Source organism: Lagenorhynchus albirostris, chromosome 8 (genome assembly GCF_949774975.1).
Source record: "Lagenorhynchus albirostris chromosome 8, mLagAlb1.1, whole genome shotgun sequence".
NCBI classification, from domain to species: domain Eukaryota; kingdom Metazoa; phylum Chordata; class Mammalia; order Artiodactyla; family Delphinidae; genus Lagenorhynchus; species Lagenorhynchus albirostris.
In genome coordinates this window covers 58,243,290-58,267,431 of record NC_083102.1, presented here as the reverse complement: position 1 = coordinate 58,267,431, position 24,142 = coordinate 58,243,290, and the positions used below count along the sequence as shown (strand labels likewise).

The 24,142-nt window shown below is 40.3% G+C and overlaps 1 protein-coding gene across 1 annotated transcript in view; it reads left to right on the top strand.

Annotated features, from left to right (window-relative positions):
• LOC132524254 (serum paraoxonase/lactonase 3-like) overlaps nt 1-12,485 on the top strand; it is a 33,079-nt gene extending 20,594 nt beyond the window's left edge. Inside the window, exons 5-9 of the mRNA XM_060156100.1 lie at nt 3,218-3,344; nt 8,198-8,398; nt 9,384-9,465; nt 9,710-9,838; nt 12,290-12,485. Of these exons, the coding sequence (XP_060012083.1) occupies nt 3,218-3,344; nt 8,198-8,398; nt 9,384-9,465; nt 9,710-9,838; nt 12,290-12,448 (698 nt within the window). The 3' untranslated portion in view covers nt 12,449-12,485. The remainder of the gene's footprint in view (nt 1-3,217; nt 3,345-8,197; nt 8,399-9,383; nt 9,466-9,709; nt 9,839-12,289) is intronic.
• Nucleotides 12,486-24,142: the final 11,657 nt, after the last annotated feature.

The window sequence follows — 24,142 nt, the reverse complement described above, 5'->3', positions numbered from 1 at the left end:
TTATAGTTTATAATTCCAGACTAACTTAATTTTTAGATATTTGTGGGTCCACAGATCATGTAGAAGATAAGAATGAAGCCTCACTCGTAGTAACTATTAATATGTGAAGGGAAGGCCAAATGGAAATGTTGCAAATCAAAATTTTTAAATAAATGGTGTTTTAATTCTTCCAAATACATACTGAAGTTACAAGGCATTGTTAATTGTGAAGTTAAATTTGCTAGAGTGATTTAAATGAATAAAAAATGACTAATAATTATCTCAATCCACTTATCCAACCGATCAATGTTTCATTCTTTCCTCTGCACCAACAGGCTTGTTCATTTTTAAACAAATGGGTACCTTTTAAAATGCTTGAATACTATTTTACTAAGTAGGTTAAATATTCCCCTGAAATCTAATGTATGATGTTTACTTGCCTAGCAAGCCCTTCTTTAAAAGACAATTGTACCTAACAATTTTATATTGCTTTACAGTTTATAAAGCACTTTATATATATTTTATTCCTCAAAATAAAACCCTGGGTCCAACCTTGACTCTTCCCCTCTCCCTGTCGCATTCAGTCAACTAGTTACAAAGTTCTGTCCAATTTAACCCTCAAATATCTCTCCAAGCTGCTGACCTCTCCCCATCCTCACTGCACCATCCCAGTCCAAGTCCCCAACATGTCTATCCTAGATTCTGCAGTGGTCCCTGATTGCACTTTCCCTCTTGTACCAACTCAAGCCATTTTTATAAGCAAGCATTATTCTTTATACAAATCTGATCATGTCACTCCCTTCTGAAAATTCACCATATTGTTCCTGTCACTCCGAAGATAAACCCCAAATCTCCAGAATGGTTTCCTAGGTGCTACCCCTACATATTCTGGCATCTGGATGCTCTCTCCAGCCTCAGTGGATACCCCTGTCTCCCTGACTCTCTGGACTAGTCACACTGGATTTCCTTTAGTCCTGCAGAATGCTGCATGCCTCAGGGACTTTGCATCTGTAATTCCCTCTGCCTGGAATGTCTTTCCATTTATTTCTGGCTTATTCTTTTTCATCATTCAGGTCTCAGCTTAAATGTCACCTTCTCAGGGAAGCCTTCCCATCATCTTATTTCAGGCTGTGAACCTTGCTATTATTTCTTCTCAATGAACTTCCTCTTTTAGCACTCATCAAAATGGTAATTAATGCTTTTTATTAATGTTAAAAGATAACAACATTCTTTCCCTCTCCCACTATTGCTCTATAGTGGGCTCCTTCTCATCTCTAGATCCAAGCTTAACTGTCACTTTTCAAGTGGGTACCACTGTATGAAGAAGGCATATCTCCCCACTCCCATATTCTTTTATTTACTAATTATTTCCTTCCTGTTTTCTTCTCTAGAATGTAACCATCATAAAAGCATATGTGACTTGTTGATTCCTGGATTCCCAGAGTCTAGAACAGTGTCTACAGCATGTTAGGTGCTCTGTGAACATGTGTTAAATGAATAAATGAATGAACCCTATGAGTCAGGCAGGGCGCAGATACTGATAGTTCTATAGATGGAGAAATGGAGTTTAGAGACATGCAGTAAAGTGTGACTTCACTTCTGTCATTAGTAAATGGCAATGCCAGAAGTAGAACCCAGATGGTCTTACTTCTAATCCTACGTCCTTAATTCAGGTGAAATTTGGGCTCCTGGCTCTATTTAAATAATTTGAGAGTCATCACTTTTTTGCCTGACACCCGACTAGACATATGATGCTTCATTGGAGAAGGTGTAATGAGTGATCAGATTAGCCTGGAGCTATTTTATTCCATGGGATAGTGTTAGAGTTGGGTTTTTTGTGTTTTTTGTAAGGGGGGGAAGGGGAGGTGAGGGTTGGTTTTGGTTTGTTTTTTCTTTTTTTTTTTAAGATGGGACCAGTTTACAGATTAATCCTCAGGCATATAATCAGGCTTTCAGAAGTTAAGTGTGTTATGATTGACAACTTATTTTATTTGTTAGTGACCTCCCTTAATTATGTATTTAATTCATAAGGCCAAAACATTACACATAAATTGGCATGAATGAGAAGACAGAAAACAAAAGTCTTCTCACCAAGCATCTCTTATATGAAAAGAGGATGCCTTAAGAAGGGGGTAAAGCCAGAGCAGCAATGTATTTTTCATGCTGTGTCCAGCAAGAATGTCTTGTCGAAGGGCCATGTGAGGGCTAAATGCTACTCAGGTTCTGCTTGCCAAGTCCCTGGAACAGAGTTGCCGTGCCCTGGAACAGAGTTGGGTCAGACCAAAAGAAAGATTCATCTGCGAGGGAGCACTTTTCCTTAATTCAGGTAAAGGTGCCCTTGTGGTTCAGGGGCCCTGAGTATAAGCCCCACATCTCAGGGCTCTGGCTTGCCCCGCTGCATGATTGGAAACCCCATCAAGAAAGGAACTGGGGAGATGAACGCAGATCAAATCCTGAATGGGAGCATGGGCCCAGGCTCTTTCAAACTCCAGAGTGCATCTGACTTAGAACTCCTGATAAGTCAGAAAACAGTACTCTGAGAAGCTAGAGTACTGCCCCCAATCCTGTTCACAGCAGTTCACATTCCAGTATGAGAACAGATAGGTGAACATTCCTGAGGTTGGTTATACCTAAAATGGCTAATCTATTTTCTTCTACATTCGTATTTACATTCCACGTCTACTGGGTTCATGAATAACTAAATATCGTTATTGCAACCTCAGGTAGGTGACTTGTGTCAGGAGTTCATTCTCTACCTGGGAAATGTTCATTTTAAAATATTTACACAGGCCTGACACTTCTTGAACGTGTGTTGCAATGTAGGCAGTTCCCACAGAAAAGAATTCTCGGCAAAGCTTTGCTTGCTGTACCCACTTCTCTTGTTGAGGGGCCACCTTGGGAAACCACATCCGTGTTTATGTACCACTGTAGTTCTGCATCTTCCTGTTAGAGAGGGTGTGCAGGTGAGGCTGAAGGGAGCATTGCAGAAACATGTGGGCTTGGCTTTGCCACTGGGTGGTGATGAAATTGCTGATGAGTTATTAACCTTCTGAGTGTCAGTTTCTTCAATAAAATGAGGATTCTGGCATTTGTTTGACTTACCTATCAGATGGGTTGCAAGGATCAAATGCAAGATGTATAAGAAAAATCCTTGGACGTGACCAAGTTCTACACTAGGTGTAATAATAGTTGCAACAGAAGCAAACTTCTTGGAAATTATGTCTTTTTTCCACTTTAGACCAAATTGTTTATCTTTATGTTGTGAACCATCCCCACATGGAGTCCACTGTGGAGATATTTAAATTTGAGGAGCAACAACGTTCTTTGGTACACCTGAAAACTATAAAACACGAACTTCTCAAAAGGTATGGAATTGAAGTATTTCATTTGTGCCTCTGCTGTGTGCTTTGTTTTCTTTAGTTCACAGCCTTTGTTAAACTTTTGTTTTGAAGCTTTTTCTTCTAAAGCTTTCTAAAGGTTCTCATGGTGACACTGCCCAGCACCTCACTAGAAATTGCTGTATTCGGTATTGAATATCTTTATATTCTCCAACTTTTTGAAAGCATTTTAACCCTATAAAGTTGCTCTAATTCCATCCTCCATAACACAACAGTGCAGAACCTGCTATTGGGCTCTTTAAACACCCACACCCTTTAGTTGTCCTGGTAGGTTGTATTCTGAAAGCCATACCCATTGGGTGTTATAACCAGCCTCCAGAAGGACCATTCCTTTGTTCAATCAAAGTTTTAAAGTAACATTTGAAAAAAGGCCTGTAGGCCTATATAAAAATTCACATTTATTAAGTATTGACTATGTGCCAGGCACTGTGCCAAAGTCCCTAATTCCCTTTCACTCTCACAACTGCCTTTAGTAATAGGCATGAGTAAACAGAGACTTACAGCAGTTTGGGGTAAGTTACTTACCCAAATTACATAATTTGTAAGTGGTAGAACTAGGGTGTAAACCTTGACCCATCTGAATTCAAAGCTGGGCTCTTAATCACTGTGGCGAACAGCTTTGAGAAAAATTGTAAGTTTTTTACTGGCTAGGTTGCCTGTTTTAAGCCTGTAACGAACAGTGAAGAATCTTTTATAAAATGGATTCAACGCTGAAAGACTGGTTCTAAAACAGTAGAGGTTAATCTTTCCATGAGGTAGAAGAGTAAGGAAAGAAAAGGAAGGAAGTTCATCTTCTCTCCTTTGCTCTCTTTTTCAACAACACATTTGAATTTCTCCCCATAGAATTTAGGGGCAACAAAAGGAGAGGCAGAAGAAGTAAGAGAACTTGAAGTTGTTGACTTTTCCCATGATGCACTGTGCTGGGTTCTGAGGCTCAGTGGGGACCAGGACTGCCACTGCTGGGTGACTGAGAAACTGTGGACAAGTCACTTAACCTGTGCTTCAGTTTTCCTCAGCAAAATGGAGTTTCCCTCAAAGGCCTGACTTACCTACCTGGTGATTGTGAGGGTCAAATGCAATAACATCCCCTTGTGGGAAGAGTGCCTCAGAAAGCACGGCCTGAGGGAAAACTCAAGACACAGCTCCTTTGTTAGGGAGTGCCAGCCCAGGATGCAGAAGTCAGAGACCAGCCTGAGGCAGGGAAAGCGGAGTGTTATGGGTTGAATTGTGTCTCCTCAAAATGATAAGTTGACATTTTAACCCCTGGTACCCCAGAACATGACCTTATGTGGAAATAGGATCCTTACAGATGTAATTAGTTAAGATGAGGCTGTATTAGAGCTGAGTGTGCCCTTAATCCAATATGATTGATGTCCTTATAAGAAGACAGACGGACACACAGGGAGAATGCGTGTGAAGATGGAAAGTGAGATTGGAGTGATGCGTCTACAAGCCAAGGAATGCCTGAGGCTACCAGAAGCTAGAAGAGGCAAGGAAGGATCCACCGGTAGAACCTTCAGAGGGAGCATGGCTCTGTCAACAATTTGATTGCAGACTTCTGGCCTCCAGAACTATGAGACAGTAAATGTGTGTTGTCTTAAGCCACCCAGTTTGTGGTACTTTGTTACAGCAGCACCAGGAAACTCACATGGGAGAGAGTCTATAGCAAATGCATTGTTAAGCCAGCTACTGCCAAGTGCAACTGACTGCTTGAAACCATGGGATTGCCCTCCAGTAAGCAACATAAACCTCATTTCGAGACAATCTGGCCAAGATAAGAAAGGAAGAGGAGTTTATCCACCCCCGCCCCCCATCTCTCAGTAGTCAGAGGTTTGCCTCAAGGGGTGTTAATTCCTGCACATACCTTTTTACCCATGTGCAAGGCAAGTCTGGTGGTATCCTGTGCTTTGAATTTGACACGGAAGCCTGGAAATGGGAGTAAGAGGCCTATAACAGACATGAGGTAAGGCGCTATAAGGGTACACTGTGGAAAGTCTGTCAGATCCTATGCAGAGCTGGTTGAAATAGTGCCAGCTGGAGTAGGGCAGGCGTGGCTTTGAGGATCTAAAGAGGACCTTGAGAGGTACCCTGATAAACACATACCCAAGCATTTCAAAGGGTAGAACAAAGTGCTATGGAACAAATTATGAGGGAATTTAACTTAATCAATGGTGATAATACTTTTTGGAAGAAGGACTGCGTAAGCTGAGACCTAAAAGACAAGTAGCCCAATAACATGGGGAGAGTCATTGTACAACAAAACCTCAAAGCATTTCCTGATTCATCCAAATTTTTCTTTCCTAAATTTAATGTAAACTTGTATGGATATAACTGAATCACTTTGCTGTACACCTGTAACTAACACATCATTGTTAACTATACTCCAATATAAAATAAAAATTTTTTTAAATCATAAATGCCATTAGAAAGGGTGACACATTAACTTTATTGACAATATTGTGTATTTTACAAAGTTGCTGAGTAAAGAAGCTTCACACACACACACACACACACACACACACAGGTTCAATCTTTTTTTTTTTTTTTTACATTTTTTTCTAGTCATCATCTCTTTTTTTCTTTTCCAAAATAGAAATGATTTTGTTTTAATTGTTGTGAGAATGAGACTTGGTTCATTTAAAAATTTCAATGGTATTGAAGAACATAAATAAGAAAGAATAACACTCATAATCCCACCTATGCAGAGAAAATATAAAGGTCAGGATGAACTGGGTCTTGCTACAATAATAGAAAAGAAAAACCCTAGCATCTTTAATGGCTCAAACCCACAAAGTTTTGTCTTGTTTTCATACTCATGCTACATATCCAATGTAGGTGATTCAGGGAGTCAGTTTTATGGTGTCCTCATTTAGAACCTTAAGAGAGGACCACACTCTCATTTATCAGAAAAGTTGCTGGTTACTGTGGAAGAGTGAGTGAAGCATGGTGGATCTTGGACTGCCTCTTAAAGTCTCCCATCTTGGAAGCTACATACATTACTTCATTTTTTTTTTTAACTCTTTTTTTTTTTTAACATCTTCATTGGAGTATAATTGCTTTACAATGGTGTGTTAGTTTCTGTTTTATAACAAAGTGAATCAGCTATACATATACGTATATCCCCATATCTCCTCCCTCTTGCGTCTCCCTCCCACCCCTCTAGGAGGACACAAAGCACTGAGCTGATCTGCCTGACCAGCTCTTTATCGGCAACCTGATCATGAGGTGGACAGATCAGAGCTTAAAGATTTTTTTTCAAAATTAGGGGAATATGGTGGAGCTGCATATTAACAACAGTGGGAAATTACCCAGTTTTGGGTTCATTGTGTTTGATGATTCTGAGCCTGTTCAGAAGGTGCTTAGCAACAGGCCCATCATGTTCAGAGGTGAGGTCCATCTGAATGTGGAAGAAAAGAAGACTCGAGCTGCCCAGGAAGGGGACCGCCGAGATAACCACCTGCAGGGACCTGGAGGCCCTCGAGGTGGGCTGGGTGGTGGGATGAGAGGCCCACCCTGCGGAGGCATGGTGCAGAAACCAGGATTTGCAGTGGGAAGGGGCAGTGCTCCAAGGCAGTGAATTGCTCTTCACCGATCTTCAGGCAGCAGTACAAACCCTAGCTCCCACAAAACAGTAAATTTCTTCAGCCAACCTTTGGTATCTTGGAATCTGATCCTAGTCTATCATAAACTGCTTAAGTTTGTAAAATTTTACTTTTTGTGTTAATGGTGTGTGCTCCTTAGCCCCCCCCCCCATTTTAGTCCTTCACTTCCAATTTTGTGGAATGATATTTTAGGGAAAATGGATTTTTAAAGAAGAAAAAAAAAAAAGACTGCATTTCCCTTCTTTACTTGCATATACAGACTGGATTTTTTTTAACAGTTTCCCCAAAGGAATGTTTCTTCCTTATTACTGACATTTGGTATGTTTCATTCATTGGAATATTTCTTACTTATTTTCTACATGTTTCAAAATCCTGGGAGAATTACAGGATTTGATAAACATTTTGAAGGCAGGAAAAACCCAAATTGTCTCTTCTTTGAGAGTCAGGACTACCTTCTGGTGCAGAAAAATTGCCACTGGAAAAATGGACAATTTAGATTCTCTCTGGTATGGTTAAAAACTGAATAAAAGGTGTTAGTGGGGTTTTTCTTTGGATACGCGATCACCAAACAGTTCCAAAACTTACTGTTTTTACCACTGAAATTTAAATTGTGAGATAGGTTTTAAATGTCTAGAATGCAACTGATAAGCTTTTCTTGAACTGTTAAGACTTTTTTTTGAAGTAGAGTTTTTTCATGTTTAATTTGTATTTGTAAAAAAAAGAAAACAAAAAAAATTTTAAAAATCTGAATAACATAAAACCAGAGCAAAACTGTTGTGCCTTCTATTTATCTTTGATTCCAGTCTTGGCAATTGTTTAAAGAAAAATAATAATAATTAAAAAAAACCTAGATTTGTTCTATCAGGTTCAGAGTGTGTTGGGAATTATAGAATCCCTCTTTCACCTGTAAAAAAAAAAAAAAAAAAAGTCGCAAGCCAACAGATATAGATTTGAGGTTTATTTGTATACTTGTCTGTTTTTGCTGATTTCTGTGGAAGGGAGGAGTGAGAAAATAACAAATGGCTAAAAGAAAATCCATCAGGGCAATGAAAAGTCATGTACTTTCTGTGGAATCCTTTAATCCACACTAGTTCATGTATACTTTTTCAAACTGATGAATTTATTGGTCTTTGAGATTTAGTGATTTTAAATAGCCCATGGTTTTTTTTCTTTTCCTCTCTCTGTCTCTTTCTCTTTTTTTTTTCTTTTTCATTTTAGTGTGAATGACATTGTGGTTCTCGGAGCAGAACAGTTCTATGCCACCAGAGACCACTATTTTACCAACTTCTTCTTGGTACTATTAGAGATGGTCATGGATCTTCGCTGGACTTACATTCTTTTCTACAGTCCAAGAGAGGTTAAAGTGGTGGCCAAAGGATTTATTTCTGCCAATGGGATCACCATCTCACCAGACAAGAAGTAAGCTCTTTTATAAATTCCAACCCTTTACCCTTGACATTTTCATGGATTCCTTCCCTGAAGAAGCGCTTACTTCCTGAGGCTTAAGTAGTCAATACATGTGTGGAGGGATCCAGCGTGGCCAGGGTTCACAATAAATGTGTGATCTTAAGCCAACCATGCCGTCTTGCACTTTAGGGTCCCCCAACAAAATGAGGGATTTTGACTCAAGGATATGAGGTCCTTGTTCCAGACTCTTATGTGACTAGAAAAGAGTATAAATGCAGGATACCTCTGCCCCTTATGAAGCTAGAAGGTCTTTAATCACTTATACTAAGTTCAGTTACCCAAAAGTTCTTATTGGAGAGGGAGACCCAACTTAGATTGGGCATTGGGATTGTATAAGTTTCAGACTTACTGTTATACTACAACAGAATTTTCTATGAGAAGACATTATTTTATGCAGCATAAAATTTTATGAGAAACTCTTTTAAAGTGTTTTTAAAATGGAAGGTTATTTAAAAAGAAGAGTACCATGAATATTAAATGTAAAGGTGACATAATAAATAGAGATGATCCCTGTGGAAAACTACACTAAGTATTCTTCCTCTTTTTAAAAATAATTGTGACTGAGTTTCATGATCATCTGCTACTTCTTTTCAAGCACAAGTTTCTGGAAGTATAGGCTCTATTGGACTTATGAGAGGTCCACTTACCTCCATTCAATTTAAAGAATAAAGTGTGATTCATAACTGATGAGACTGAGCCTATATGTCAGCTAGAAACACAATTCCATTACCTTATGGTCATATCTCGTATTCAACGCTTACTTAAAAGCACTTCAAGAGTATTAAAAATACCAGTCCATTATCTTTTACTGTAGTTTAGAAAGGCACTGTAGTGGCACTTTGAGCTATTGTGAATTTGTATACTTCTTCTCCAAAATAAAAGTTAGTATCATCTCTCATTACTACTTGCTTAAATGTAAATGTTACTTACTTCAAAGGTATATCTATGTAGCTGATGTACTGGATAAGAACATTTATGTAATGAAAAAACATGACAACTGGGATTTAACTCAACTTAAGGTAAAAGTACCCTGTCTTCCCACACAACGTGTTCTATTACATTAGTTCCCAAGCTTGACCTGGGAATGCGCTCCCTGAATGAAGGAAACGAGACTGTTTTAGAAGAATGTTGGTGAGATTATGCTTGCACTTCTAAAATTCAGTAGCAAAAATCTAATTTCAGGAGCCAGAAGGAGCTGGTGGGAGGGAGGAGGTAGGGAAGAAAGTCAAAACAATGTCTTCACTACTTCCTCTTTGTTGGAAGGTAATCCAGTTGGGCACCTTAGTGGATAACTTAACTGTTGATCCTGACACGGGAGATATTTTGGCAGGATGCCATCCTAATGCCATCAAGCTGCTGATGTATAATACTGAGGATCCTCCAGGGTCAGAAGTAAGTTCTTATACTTCCCTACGCTCATGGGAAAAGCGGCAAGAACAATCAATTTGTTGAGGTGACTTGGGAGAATTTAGCAGGTCATATGTGATGTTCCAGAACTGAACAAATTCTGCATATGGGAAGAGTAAAGATTTGGGGCAGGATGGGGAGATACAGCCCATTAACCCCTTCAAGTCACCTGGTGACTGTTTAACATCAGTGCTAAACAGCATATCCCATCCTTGCAAAGGCTGTACTTGCTATTGGGAATCATGGGAAAATATGAGCTTGATTATTCAAATTGACCCAGATTCCCATATCATAGTTCCAATCAGGATGTAGGCTCTGAGCAGGCCCTAAAGTTAGGCAAAGGGAGAGTCACATATGGAAACATCTTTCATACTGCCCAACAGGAAGCTCCCATGAAAGGGTTTAAACGACTGTAGTCTCATAACAAAATTAGATTTTGCCCGCAGGTTCTATTATATATGATAGTGTTGAAGAATGTCTCATTTTATAGATGTTCTTTTAAATCTCTTCTAAAATAATATCATATGCCATTGAATTTTATATGGCATTAGAAATAAAGCATTGCAATTTCTATAGCATTGAGCTTAAGAATAAAAAAATCTCTAGTGAATTTAAATACAGATATAAATTCTTGGCACACATACTAGGAGAGATTTTTTCACAAAAATTTACTGAGCACTTATAATGTACTAATCTTTATTCTAATGCTTAGAAAATAATCAGAAAACAAAACATACAAAGATCCCTGCTGTTAGGGAGGGAGAAAGACAATGAACAATAAGCATAAGAAATAAGTAAATTAGATAGTAAGTTTGCAAGTGGTAAGTTCTATGGGAAGAAAAAGCATAACAGTAAAAGGGATCAGGATTACTGTGAACAGAGGGATGGCAGGTCTTATTAAATATGGAGACTAGGCTATGACTCATTGAGAAGGTAAAGTTTGAACAAAGAGGAGAATGTTTGAATCTAGGTTTGGGGAGTTGGGAAATTGAGACTCAAATCCCACCCTGGTAATTGGCCCAGTGGGTAAAGTAGAACATTCAGTTATTCTGCTTCCAATATTGCTATTCTTTAGTCTAAAAAAATTTTTTTAAAAAGATTTGTTTCTTTTATTAACATATTAGTCACAACTTTTTTTGTTTTGTTTTTGGCTCTGCCACATGGCTTGTGGGATCTTAGTTCCCTGACCAGGGATTGAACCCGTGCCCTCGCCAGTGAAAGCCCGGAGTCCTAACCACTGGACTGCCAGAGAATTCCCTAGTCAACAATTTCTTGACAAAAACCAACAACAACCAAAAAAAAAAAAACCAAACAAACAAAACACCCCAAAACATCAAAAAATATAAAAAGAAACAAAAGTCCAGCCTGAGACTAGAACCTGAAGAATTGTTACCCTAAGCTACCCTGGCCTCAGATCTATGCCCCCCAAAGTGATACATATAACTTTTCTACAAATGCCCAACAACATCTGCTTTAAGAGAATGAAAATACGATCCATAGAATGATAAGAAAATTGTTTATAGACTCTTTTTCTTGTCTCCATTTTCAAGTTTAATCATTGGTTTATTTTAGATAAGACTTCTTTCTTCACAATTACTGACACCCTTTATTTTTGGTGGAGGCTAACATTTTCTACATGAGTTCCAGCTTGAGTATTTCCATGTAACAAACCTGAGATAAAGTTGTAGGATCTTTCTCAAGATAAAACAGAAACAAAAAACCCTAAATTCTATTTTAATAAGAGATGTTGATATAGACTCATGACTCATGAACTCCTAATCCTCAATTAAATCCTAATTTAATTCACGTCATGCCCTATTTGAGTGAACTTCATCCAGGCTATTTGGAAACCTGAGCACTTATGTATTTACTGATTAGCAAACTAAACTGTGTAAATCCTGTGGATCAATAACAGTACTAGGCAGTGATGTGTCAGATTGAATTCCAAAGTAAGCATTCTTTATGCTTCCTTGAGGGAGGGGTCCAGCTGTGAAAACTACCATCTACTGGTTCTGGGTTGGGTTGGCTGGCTAACTGGTTGTCCCTTCATTTTCTTGTCCCATGTTTCCCTCCTCATCCTGAATGCCCAGTCAAAGGCAAGAACCTTTCCACAGAGGGAGCAACACTGTTCACTGAAGATTAGATAAGAGCATTCACGGTTCTTACCTCTCTCTATAGAGAAGTCTGAACTATCAAAATTGTGTAAACCATCTGCTGAGGAATTTGGCTAATGTGAGATCACTAGTCCACTTGACTGACTAGATATCGTTAGGACACTGATACTTTCATCAGAAGAAGAAAAAGAAAAGATTGAAGATGTATGGATTTTAGCTTATTGATTTCTGAGAAACATATTACTCCTGGAGTATTCGGGAAGGAAAACATCTCTGATGGCTGTTTGTTCATAGTCTACTAATGAATGATCTTTCTTGACAGGTACTTCGCATCCAGAATGCTTTGTCTGAGAAGCCCAGGATAAGCACTGAGTATGCCAACAGTGGCTCAGTGCTTCAGGGCAGCTCTGTGGCTTCTGTGTACCAGGGGAAGCTTCTCATAGGCACCGTATTTCACAAAGCTCTGTACTGTGTGCTCTAGAGTCCAGATATTCCAAAAAGTCTACATATTTGGTAAAAGTAAACCCTTAATTATATAATGACTGGAACTGTAAGTAAATGACAATAAAAATAACTAAATAATAAATTTTTATTGGACACACCAATAAAAATGTGTCCGACTTTTCTCATGGATAGAAGTAAAGAAGCAGAGAGATTATGTAATATCCACCTAATTGCAAGTCAAGATAGTGACAGTCCAACAAGAAACTAAACCTCTTAATTCTTTTTATCTACCACCCCCAATATTCTTTCTACAATAAGATGAGTGAGCTGTGGTAAGTGAGGTGTCCAGCTCACCTAGGGCTCCTTGGTAACTGTGTGGCAAAATTAACCTCCTGCACCTGTGATGTTCTGAGCCTCCTGCAGTCCAGACCAGGAGAAAAGCGAATGTTCAAATATTTATAATTCCCCCTCTCTTCCCTCAATTGCACAAGGCACAAACTACCAATCAAGTGCCCAGCCCATGGATAAAAGCAAGAATTGGCATCATGGGACTGCCCAAAGTCCTCCTTGAACTCGCATTCCCCAACGTAGACACAGGAAATCAGATTCTGGAAAATCTGACAAAGACAGACCACACTGCCTACTTTAAGGCAGGGCAGGGCTAATCTGATCTTTGTAACAGGTCTTTATTTGTAGGGATATCTGTATCTGAAGTGTTGTAATCAGCTTGGCTCTGACCCAGGAGATGGTGCCTCAGGACTGTTATCCTCAGCTGCTTCAAACGTGCTCTTCTGGTTGATTCAATAAACACTTATTAAGCAACATTCCATACACCTGGCCCTAAAGAATCTGAAATAAATAACAGTATTGTATTGAAATCTTGTCTTACGGACCAACTCAACCTTAGTTTGATGAGAATGAACAGAAGTGTCCCTTTCTTGGTCAAAAACCAGGACAACCTTTAGGAAATCATTAACAGGACTTAGTATACACAAGCACTCCACCCCCTTCTTTTTTTTTTTTTTTTTTTTGCGATACGCGGGCCCCTCACCGCCGCAGCCTCTTCCGTTGCGGAGCACAGGCTCCGGACGCACAGGCTCAGCGGCCCAGACCGGAGCACGAACCCGCATCCCCTGCGTCGGCAGGCGAACTCCCAACCACTGCGCCACCAGGGAAGCCCCCTACCCCCTTCCTTTTTTGTGACTTTTGCTGGGGAGTGGTTGGTTAATTTTTTTTTTTTCTTTTCTGGGGATGGGGTGTTGGGGTGACCTTTTTATCTCCTAAGTCATTTTGCTCAGTTAGATGTAAGTTTTGTTGAAAAGTTTTGTAGCCGGGTAAATTTTTAGCCCATGTAACCCTTTCTGATTTAGACAATAGGATTGCAGTTTCCATTGCTTTAGGGGATGAATGACTCAGCAAAATGTTATAGTCAGTTCTCAGATTTTAATTTTGAGAAGCCTAACCATTAGGGGGACACAGAGAAAAATAACTAAAAGCATGTATACAGCCAGTTTCGGAAAATATGTCTTATTTTCTGTCCTTAACCCTTACAACTACAAATTAGATAAAGTTTACCAGACTAGGGGGGACATGGAGATCCAGAGATGAGAAGAATAAGTGTATTTAGATCCTGGTGTGTTCCTAAGAATTTGCCCTGCCTTCTTCCCAGGCCAGTTTAGGAAAGGCTTCATGATAAAACTCCCAGAGAGATTTGGGGGATCTCATTGCCAGGGACCAATATGTCCTTTCACAGTGAGGGCCTAGAAAGTTACAAAGCTCTGGAGTTTCCCTTCGTGAAGGCACTTCCAATCTTTATGTGTTTATCTTGAGCCTCTTCCCTCACTTGGCTTGGGAGGGAGAGGGATTGCCCCTCACAATAGATGCTGCATTTTGATGATTCCTTGCCTTTTCTTCCCCAGTCTTTCTGTTTAAATTGTCAGAGATGCAGGTAGGGATACTAGGGTGATGAAGAGGAGGTGGTTGAGCTCAGGAAAGAAAATAGTAAAGATAAGCGCAAAAACCAATGTGGTAGACAGCTCCAAGATGGCCCCCAATGATCCTTAATTTCTGGTATTCATTCTCTTGCACAGTCCCCTTCTACATCAAATATGGCTGATCTGTGTAATCAGTAGGATATTCTAGATGTGATGTGTGACTGTCGAGGCTAGGTTATACAAAAACACTTCCATTTCTATTTTGCTTACAAAAAACTGTGCATAGTGATAAAAGTTTCTGATTGTTTTAAGATGCTAAGCTCTGGACTAATTTGTAATGATAGTCAAAAATGAAACAGAAAACCACATATAATGCAGAGATTAAACAAAAGCCAAAAGTTCATTCTTTAAAAAGATTATTAAAAACTAATACACATCTGGTGAGACTTGCAAAGAAAAAAGAATGACTCAATTATCCAATGTCAGAAATAAAAATAACACATGTAGATGCTATAGATAATACAGAGATAAAAAGAGGGGTTGATGAAACACTTTGTGCCAACAAATGTGAAATTTTTATGAAAAGAACAAACTCCTAGAAAAAAATATAACACTGTTAATTGGGGTAAGGCTGACCTACTGTAACATACAAAACAAAACATACAATGCCTAAAAATAAGGATGATCTATTTCTCTTTTATTTTGCAGTTTTCAGGAAAGTGACTGATGAGGCAGCGTCCCTTGATGGGGCCATCCAGAGAGATCACTGATAGGAATTTTGCAGGAAAGAGAAAGCACACTCAAACAGGGCTGTTGAGAGAAGTTCTTTTAAGGGACTATTGACACAATGGTGGGAATGTAGAAAAGAAACTAACAAGAAAAAGTACAACACTCCATTGTTAGCAATGGAGTGAGAGAGATTGCGGGGGGCGGGAGTCCCCTAGGTTTGAAGGAACAAGGGGTGGAAGCAGTTACTAGAACCAGAAGAGAGTAGATAAAGTGGAGACTCTCTCAATAGATGCTCTGGTCATTGGTAGAAAGAGGCAGCTAACCTATGACAACTCAGCAGAGACAGCAGAGGGAATAAATATCTTGACTGAACTCCCCTGCCACCCTCCCAGCTAGAATCCAGAAGGCAGGGAGCTATTAATGGAGCCCAGAAAGCCTCCAGGACACAAAGCAATGGAGAGTTGCATAGAGAGTGTATCTTGAGCAAAAATAGCTTCATCTTATTGCTGCACCATTGCCTAGGTTACTATAGTTATCTGCATGGTGGAAGGCAGGTCACCCCCATGTCTGTATTTCATCAAACTGGAAGGAGAAAGAGGTTGGAGGATGTCAGGGAGAAATACCCCATGTCTTAAGGCCTAGAACCAGGAATGGTAGTCATTATTTCTACTCCCTTACCAATGGTAAAAACTAATCACATGGCTGTACCTAACTAACTGCAAAGAAAAATGGATGATGTAATATGACTGGGGAGACATATGTTCAAGGAGGAGAAAAATAATAAATTCTAGTGAACAATTAGTGGTCTGTGCCACAGTCCACCTTTTAGCCAACAAATACCCATCTGCACCCTTCTCTTACACATTAGTTCCCTCACCAAGAAATATAACCCCAAATTCCATCCAATTTCTGCATCCAGCTCAAAGCACAGGATCTCTGGGTGATGTTTGGACCTCTGCGTTAGGTCCAGATTTGGCTGCATGAGGCGGCCTAGAAAATAAAATGATTGTCCCCACAATACATCCAATTACAATGGTTGAGTATGAGCTGAATAACTATAATAAACACTCCTAGTTAAAAAAAGAAGAGGAGGAGGAGGAGGAGGAGGAGGAGGAGAAGAAGAAGAAGAATAGAATATACTCAGTAGTCACTGTTCCATAACAATATTATTCCACCAGGGAGGAAATGAGGTGGTTACTTGTCTTGGCAGCGGTGTATTTTCCCATGTCCTCTATGAATCCAAATTTTGCCCTTTCAGAATTCTTTCTGGTACGTTATGCTGTAAGGCCACATCTAAAGTGAGTCTTGGAAAGACTGTAATTTTAATAGCCTCCTTCTTATAGGTGTAGGTTTGAGAATCTGAGGACATTTCCAGGCCAGAGTTTTGGTTGCTTTTGAAATGTAAGTATCTAGAAATCTGATAAGCTTCTGCATCTATTTGTTTCCAGTAATTCCCATGTGCCAGCAACAACATTCAGATTTCTTTCTGGAGCTTAGTTTTTTAGCCTACTTTACTTCCCGGTTTCCATGTCTACCCACTTCTCTCTCCCTCATTCAAATGCTGTCTCCTTTGAGGCCATCTGAAGGAATAGGTAAAAGGAAGCAATATAATCTCCCACGGGGCTGGCTCCCTTGGCTTTCCTAACTGGGAGGCATTTGGGAAATGCTATGAGCTGTAGCAATTTTACTTCCTGGTGTTGGGGCACAGAACCAAATTTCTAGACCTTCTCTATAGCCTCTGCTTTAGGCCCGCTAGTTCTTACCTGAGCACATAATTTTATTACAGTCCTCTACTAAAAACATTAAGGAACAACCAACCTTTACATATGAACATTCTGGTTGCTCTCTGGGGAAATGGCCGGCCTTTCAAGATACTGCAGGAAATGGTTTTATTAAATATTTTTGTGAGGGGCATTACAAGGATCTCCAGCTTTGTAGCCTGTGATGTTTCTTCAACTCTAACCACATATTTAAGGTTACTTTTAGAACCACTTCTAGGTTCAAATTCCTATATTTTTAAGGTCACGCTAAGCTGTTGTAACAAAGTGACCTCTTATTTAGTGGCTTAAAGAATATAGAATTACTAAAAGATAGTACATCATAGTGGGTGAGAGCACAGATTGCGGAGCCCAATTTTCTAGATTTGAATTCCAGTTCAGTTACTAACCGTGCAACTCTGGCCTTCTCTGAGTCTCAGTTTTCTCTTCTTCAAAATTGAGGTAGTAAGAGTAACTAGCACTTAGGGTCGGTAAGAGGATTAAAAGAGTTAGGATATGTAAAATTTAGAACAGTGCTTGTTATACACCCGTGTTATATACACGCTTCCTAATTTTAAAAAGCATTTATAACCTCTTTCACGTCAGAGATCTCAGATGACTGTTCCTGAGACGGATAAATATGAAAACTCTGATCCTTGTGGTACTCCAGGGGTCTAGTAGTTTTCACAAAGGAGCATGTATTCTGCAGAGCATTAACATCTTCATGATCAATCATCATATTGGATTCCATTATATTGGATTCCATCCCATAGAAAAGGGAAAGAGAGGGTGAGGAGACAGGCCAAACATCTTCAGACCCAACCTGGAAATGGCACTCCTAGTGACATTCTATTAATAACAGCATAGTCGTATGCTGACACCTAATTGGAAGGGAAGCTGGAAAATTCAGTTTAGCTGGGGAGCCTTATGCCCAGAGAGGAAGGATTTGGGTAGGTAGCCAGTGTCCTCTATCATAGTTCTTTAAACTGACTCAAGAAGAGTTTGTAAATCATTATAATTCTATTACCGTTAAAGAAACTGAGTTTGTAATAAAAAATTTTAACACTAAAAGAAACTAAATACTAGAGATAATCAAGTGTTAATAAAGTTGAAACAGATAAACACATTGTAGTAAACTCATACAATGAAATAGTACACAGCAATGTATACCACAACTAGAGCTATTTGCAACAACATGGATGAATTTCACAACTGATGTTGAGCTAAAGAAAGTCAAAATTAATACATGCGGGGTGATTTTATTTGGGTTGCATTCCGAAAAAGGCAAAATTAAACAATGTTGTTGGGGGATGCATGCTTAGGTGGTTACATTAGAGAGAAGAGGAAGATGATGGTTATCACAAAGGTTAGCGTAGTGGTTTCCTCTAGGGAAGGCGGGGGTTGTTTGTGGTCAGGGTAAGACACATGGGGAAACTTCTGGAGTACTAGCACTGTTATGTTTCCTGACTTGGATGGTAGTTTGCATTGATATTTCTTTATAATTATTCTATAACTGTGTATATATTTTTTATACACTCAGGTATATACAATGTATCTCACAATAGATTTTTCATGCATATGGAAAAGCTAAGAACAACTTCAGAAAATAAAAATGAAGGGCAGGGATAGACCTAATAATAAAAAGTTTAGTATTTGTGCAAGAAAAAACCAAACAGACCAATGGAATAGAACAGAGATCTCAGAAACATATTTCTGTCTAGGGAATTCAAATAAGATAAAATTAGCAGCACCAATTAATAGGGTAAGGATGTTTGTTTAGGAAACGGAAGTGGGAGAACAGACTCGCACTATGGAAGGACATAAAACTATGTCCTACCTGACATCACTAGGTAACTACCAACCAAGGAGCAACTCTATAACCTTTAGAGTTAATAGGAGACAACATAGGAGAGTATCTTTATGACCTAAGGATAGGGAAGGACTTCTGAAACAAAGTTTCAAAAATATAAACCCTAAAACAAGAAAGTTGATTGAATGAATCATTGAAATTAAGGATTTCCATTCAGTGCAGGACACCATTGACAAAGATAATAGATGAATATCAGAATGAGAATTATTTGCAATGTTAAACTGACAAAATATTAATAAGTAGAATATATTAGGAACTCTTGAGAATAACAAAGTGGAGATAGTAACCCCAAGGAATAGCAGGCAAATAGTGTGAAGAGGCAATCTGCAGAAGAAGGGAAAAAAAAAAAGCACATGAAAAGCTCAGAATCTTTAGTTATCAGAGAAGTGCCAATTAAAACAGCACTCTTAAATTACTTTATACCTATTAGGCCAGCAAAATTAAAAGGCTCAATATTGTCAGGTGTGGATGGGAAGTTAAGAATACAGGGAAACTCGTGCATCATAGGTAGGAGTGTAGATGATTTTGGCCACAATAAATAAGACCCAGAGCTCAAGGAATCATAAGAACTGTAGGATCCAGAGTCATGCCTGCAGCCAAACTAGCAGAGCAGATGCTTGCTATACTGCCTCTTTTTTCAAGGTTTCAAATTTACTCTTGCTCAAGCACTTCTGATTTGAGACACAAAATCACCTCCTGTACTATGGCTTCAAGAGTTATGGAAGTTTAGGTTCTATTTTCCACCTCTTCAGGGTAGGAAGGTGTATTAGAAGAGTGGTATCTGACCCCCCCCAAAAAAAAACCCGCCCACGCCCCAGGTGAAGTTCAGGAACTGGTATTCTATAAAATCTCCCTACATGATCTATTATGTAGCCAGGATTTTAAAACACTGCACCCAAAGGGTGTTGGAAAAGTGGTGGATGGTGCTGAGTTGGTGTCTCCACCACACCATCACAGAAGACCTAGGTGCACACACAGTATTATTGATGTACTTGTGTTCATATTGTTTGTCACAATACTGCAGGAAATTGTCTATAGAAAGAAAACAAATCAATTACTTTTTGCCAAAACTCATTTTTCCCATGCAATGTGGTTGTTCAGAAAGCAATTTACTGGAGATGTAAATGACCATAATTAGCACAGTACAGGGCAAGTCATTCAACTGAAAAAATCCAAGAGGAACATGCTTAAGTAGGAACAGAGAATGTAATGGAAACTTTTAACACACAATTTGATACTCTCTGCAACAGACAGAGCAGAAAAAGCTTGGTCCATCAGGGATGACTTTGGGAAATGGTGAAATGATTACTTACCACAAAATTGTGTTCATTGTGTTCAAAGCTCCAGACTTTGCCCACTAGAGGAGCCCTGTGGTTTCTAACAGTTAACTGGTATATCACATAAACCTGTAAAATGTCACTGATTCCATTAAGAAGTAAAACCTAAATGAAGTACTGATGGAGCATTCTGTGGACTGTTAGCAATTTTCACTACAGAAAAAATAGTGGCTTCTGTAGTGAATCTGAAGGTTGCCTGTGGGTAGAATGTAAGTTCAAGATCTTTGGAAAATAGATTATGAGTGGATTCTAGAGAAGCCCACTGGTGTTCAAAATAATCACATCATGTGCTAAAAGTCACACAAACACACACATTCACACACACCCATATACACACACCCCATATATAATTAATGGAAACAATAAGGTCAGATGTGCCCTACCATTAATAGGTTTAAATATTTTGATCCTTTCCTTTTCTTTATCTTGCTACCCTCACTCCTTTCCAGAATTTTTCCTGATGCGCACTCTCTCAGTAAATCATGTGCTTCTGAAATCCTCTGCTTCTAGGGAACCAGGCACTGACCTTCACTATGATTCCCATTAGCCCAAGAGAAAAGCTAGATACTCACTTTCTCAACCTCTACAGTACGTTGGATAACTTTTGGCCCAAATATCCTTGTTCTTTTCCATTAGGCAACAACAGAGTATAAATAAATTAACAAGTTGACTTTAGAAACAGTAAGTGATGAAAAAAAAATGTGATAATATCAAAAGGTTGCTGGAGGTGGCATGTGCTACTTTTAGCCAGACAGAGCGAAGATAATCTGTTAGAGTCACAGTAAGTGGCTTGAGCTAGGTGTGTACATTTTGGAAACACCAGCATACTGATGGTATGTAAATCCACTGGAATTGATGGGATCACCTTGAGGGAGAATGTAGAAAGAGAAGATACCTCAGAACTAGTCCTAGGGCTTCATCATTTTGAGGTCAGTGACAGGAGGACCCTGCAAAGAAGACCAAGAAAGTAGGAGAAAGACTGTGAGAGGGTGGAATCATGAATCCAAGAAAGTATTTAAAAAGAAGGAAGTGGTGATCTGTGCCCAATGTGGTTACAAGTTAAGTATGATTAGGGCAGAGAAGTAACCACTAGATTGGGTAACACGGATGTTATGAGTGGTTTAATAAGAGCCAATTCTGCAGCTGAGTCAAAGGAACACAAGCTATATTAGAATGGTTAAGTGGAGAATGAGAGATCAAAGATATTCCCTAAAATTAGTTACTGAACCAAACAATCATTTTCTTATGCTAAAATTAGTTACTGAACCAAACAATCATTTTCTTATGCTTATAAATGAGAAAAGAATTTGGGCAGGGCTCAGCAGGCATTCATTGAGACAGCACCAACTTCCGGGGAGGGATCTTGTGCCCCACTTTTCAATAGGAAGAGTGTCAAAGAATTTATTTCCATCATTAATCTGTTACCAGAGGTGGTAAAATGGAAGCAGCAACTGTTGACATGTCTTTCAAAGAGATTTAAGTTTTTTACAGAAGGAACAGAGAAAGAGAGCAGTAGGTAGTTAGAATGTGGGATCAAAGAGTATTTTCCCCAGAAAACTATGAGTGACCCTAAAGCATGCTGGTATCTAATGGCAATATTCCAGAAAAAAAAGAAGAGGTGGATGTTGTAGTAGGGAGAAGTTGTAACTGGGACCAAAATCCTTGAGAAGGAAAGAAAAAAAGGGACCCAGAGCAAAGAGAAGAGCCGGCCTTTCATGAACAGGAAACACTTCATTCATGGTAACAGGAGAGAAGGCAGAGACGGGTGTACAGAGGCACCTTCTACCCTGCTTTGCTCAGAAGTCTCCTTGTCAGTGATGCCGCCCCGACTCCCCTTTCTTAAATGGTACCTCCAGTACGCCCTATACCCTTCCCTGCTTTATTCTTCTCCATAGAATATGTGCATATCCATAGTGCATATTCGCATTATGCATAGCACTGCATATGCAAGAGTGATATATTTTACTGAGTTCTGGCCCATAGCAGGGACTGGGTACATGTCAGCCAAGTGCCTGGAATGAATAAACACTGGAGAGATGTACTTGATGAGCTGTAAAGTCAGGAGTGGAGCGGAACAAGATGCTTGATACCCAGATGTCTGAAGGTGACACACGGTGGTAGACAGGTGAGAATAGAATTATATCTTAGGGGTTCCAATCACAGCCCTCCATTCCTTCTGTACCTTTTCTGGCTGAGTCACGGTGGGTGATCAAGTTACTGAACCTGAGCCACAAAGATGAGGAACCTGTTAACACAAAGTGAGCGCTCCTCGAAGCCTGGCTCTCCTTTCCCACAGCTCTCCATTTCCTCCAGCCTGCTAGTTCTCCCCTCTTTGCCCGGTCTAGGCAGCTAGTTCTCGGTCTCCTCCCTTTAAAGCGCCAGGAGTGTGCAGCTCCAGGCCGCACGCGCTGGGCCCAGCTCAGGCCGTCGGCGTCGGCGTCGGCGTCCGGGGCGGGCCGCGTGAGTAGCGCCGCGGGGAGGGGTGGAGCCAATCCTTGGGCGGCCGGAGGCTGCGGGCTGACGGGGGTCTCCCGCCCGTCTCCCGTCCTTCCGTCGTCTGTCCCAGACCATGGCAAAGCTGACAGTGCTCACCCTCGAGACTGGGGCTGGCACTCTTCAGGGACCACCGCTCTTCTTTTCTGTAAGTTGAGTTGTGCCGAGGGCTGCGGCCCACCCCGCTTCTTGTCCGTCCCACCCCCTCGCCAGGCCCTGGAGGCTCCCGCCACTCCCAAGCAGGTTCCGAGCTCTTAGATCTGCAGGCGAGCGCTGGACATACGTCCCACAGAGATTGCATCAATATCCAACTTCCCCCGGCCACCTGAAAACGTACCCTTGCTCATGGCCTGGGAGAGAGGTTAAGGAGAGTTGTTGTCGGTGTGAGTGGCCCAGCTGTTGGCACACACAAATTAATTTTTCATGAAAGCGGTGTATCTTGGCTACAGATTCACTTCCCAACTTTGCTTCAAAATAGATAACCAGATTGGAGGGAGGCCCTGATATTGTGTAAATTTAGGGAAGGAGCTCCCGCCTTGGCTGCCCGGCCGTGGCACAAACCTTCCCAGCTTGGAAGAGACAGAAAACTCGCGTGTGGAGCGGAGCAGGTGGGAAGGAATGGGCGCCGTGATGGCCCACCCGCTCCAGTGGGGGATGCGTGGGGCGTCAGGGGAGAGACCCTGGCACTGGCATTTGATGTCCTGGGCTCTTGCTGTGTCCCTTCCATTGTGGGATCTTGGGCAAATCACTTTACATTGCTAACATTAGCTGCTTCAGTAAGCCTCATATAGGAAGCACTTAACGATGTGCCTGGGATATAGTATTCAATAAATGTTAGTGCCCTGCTTCCCTTAAAGTATTTTTATAAAGCTTTAAGTACTATACAAGGGGAAAAAGGTTTCTAAGAATGTATCGGTAGTTTTGTTAGTAACTTTTTTTTTTGGCTGCGTTGGGTCTTTGTTGCTGCGCGGCCGTCTTTCTCTAATTGCGGTGAGCGGGGGCTACCCTTCTTTGCGGTGCGCGGGCTTCTCATTGCAGTGGCTTCTCTTGTTGCGGAGCATGGGCTCTAGGCATGCGGGCTTCAGTAGTTGCGGCACGTGGGCTCAGTAGTTGTGGCTCGCGGGCTCTAGAGCGCAGGCTCAGTAGTTGTGGCGCACGGGGCTTAGTTGCTCCACGGCATATGGGATCTTGCCGCACCACGGCTTGAACCCGTGTCCCCTGCATTGGTAGGCGGATTCTTAACCACCGCGCCACCAGGGAAGTCCTAGTAAGTTTTTAATAGGGGTTCAAAGTCTAAAGATCATCCTAATCCCTAAGGCTTAATCAATAAAACCTCATTATTTACTTTGAAGTACAACGTCACTAAAAATCAAATTGAACATTTTGGATTTTTAGAAAAAAATCGTATGACCCTATGGACTGATTAGAAACATACATTCAGAATAGGTTTTTGTAACTATTGGGCTTTTCTTTTCTTCTAATTGTTGGTTATTTTTGGAATCACAAACTGTTAGAAAAAAGTAAGAAACAGTGATTTGGGGTTTTTAATCATGTAAAAATTACGGTTTGTGGATTTTCATTAATCATGGTACTATTTGTTGCCAAAGGAGA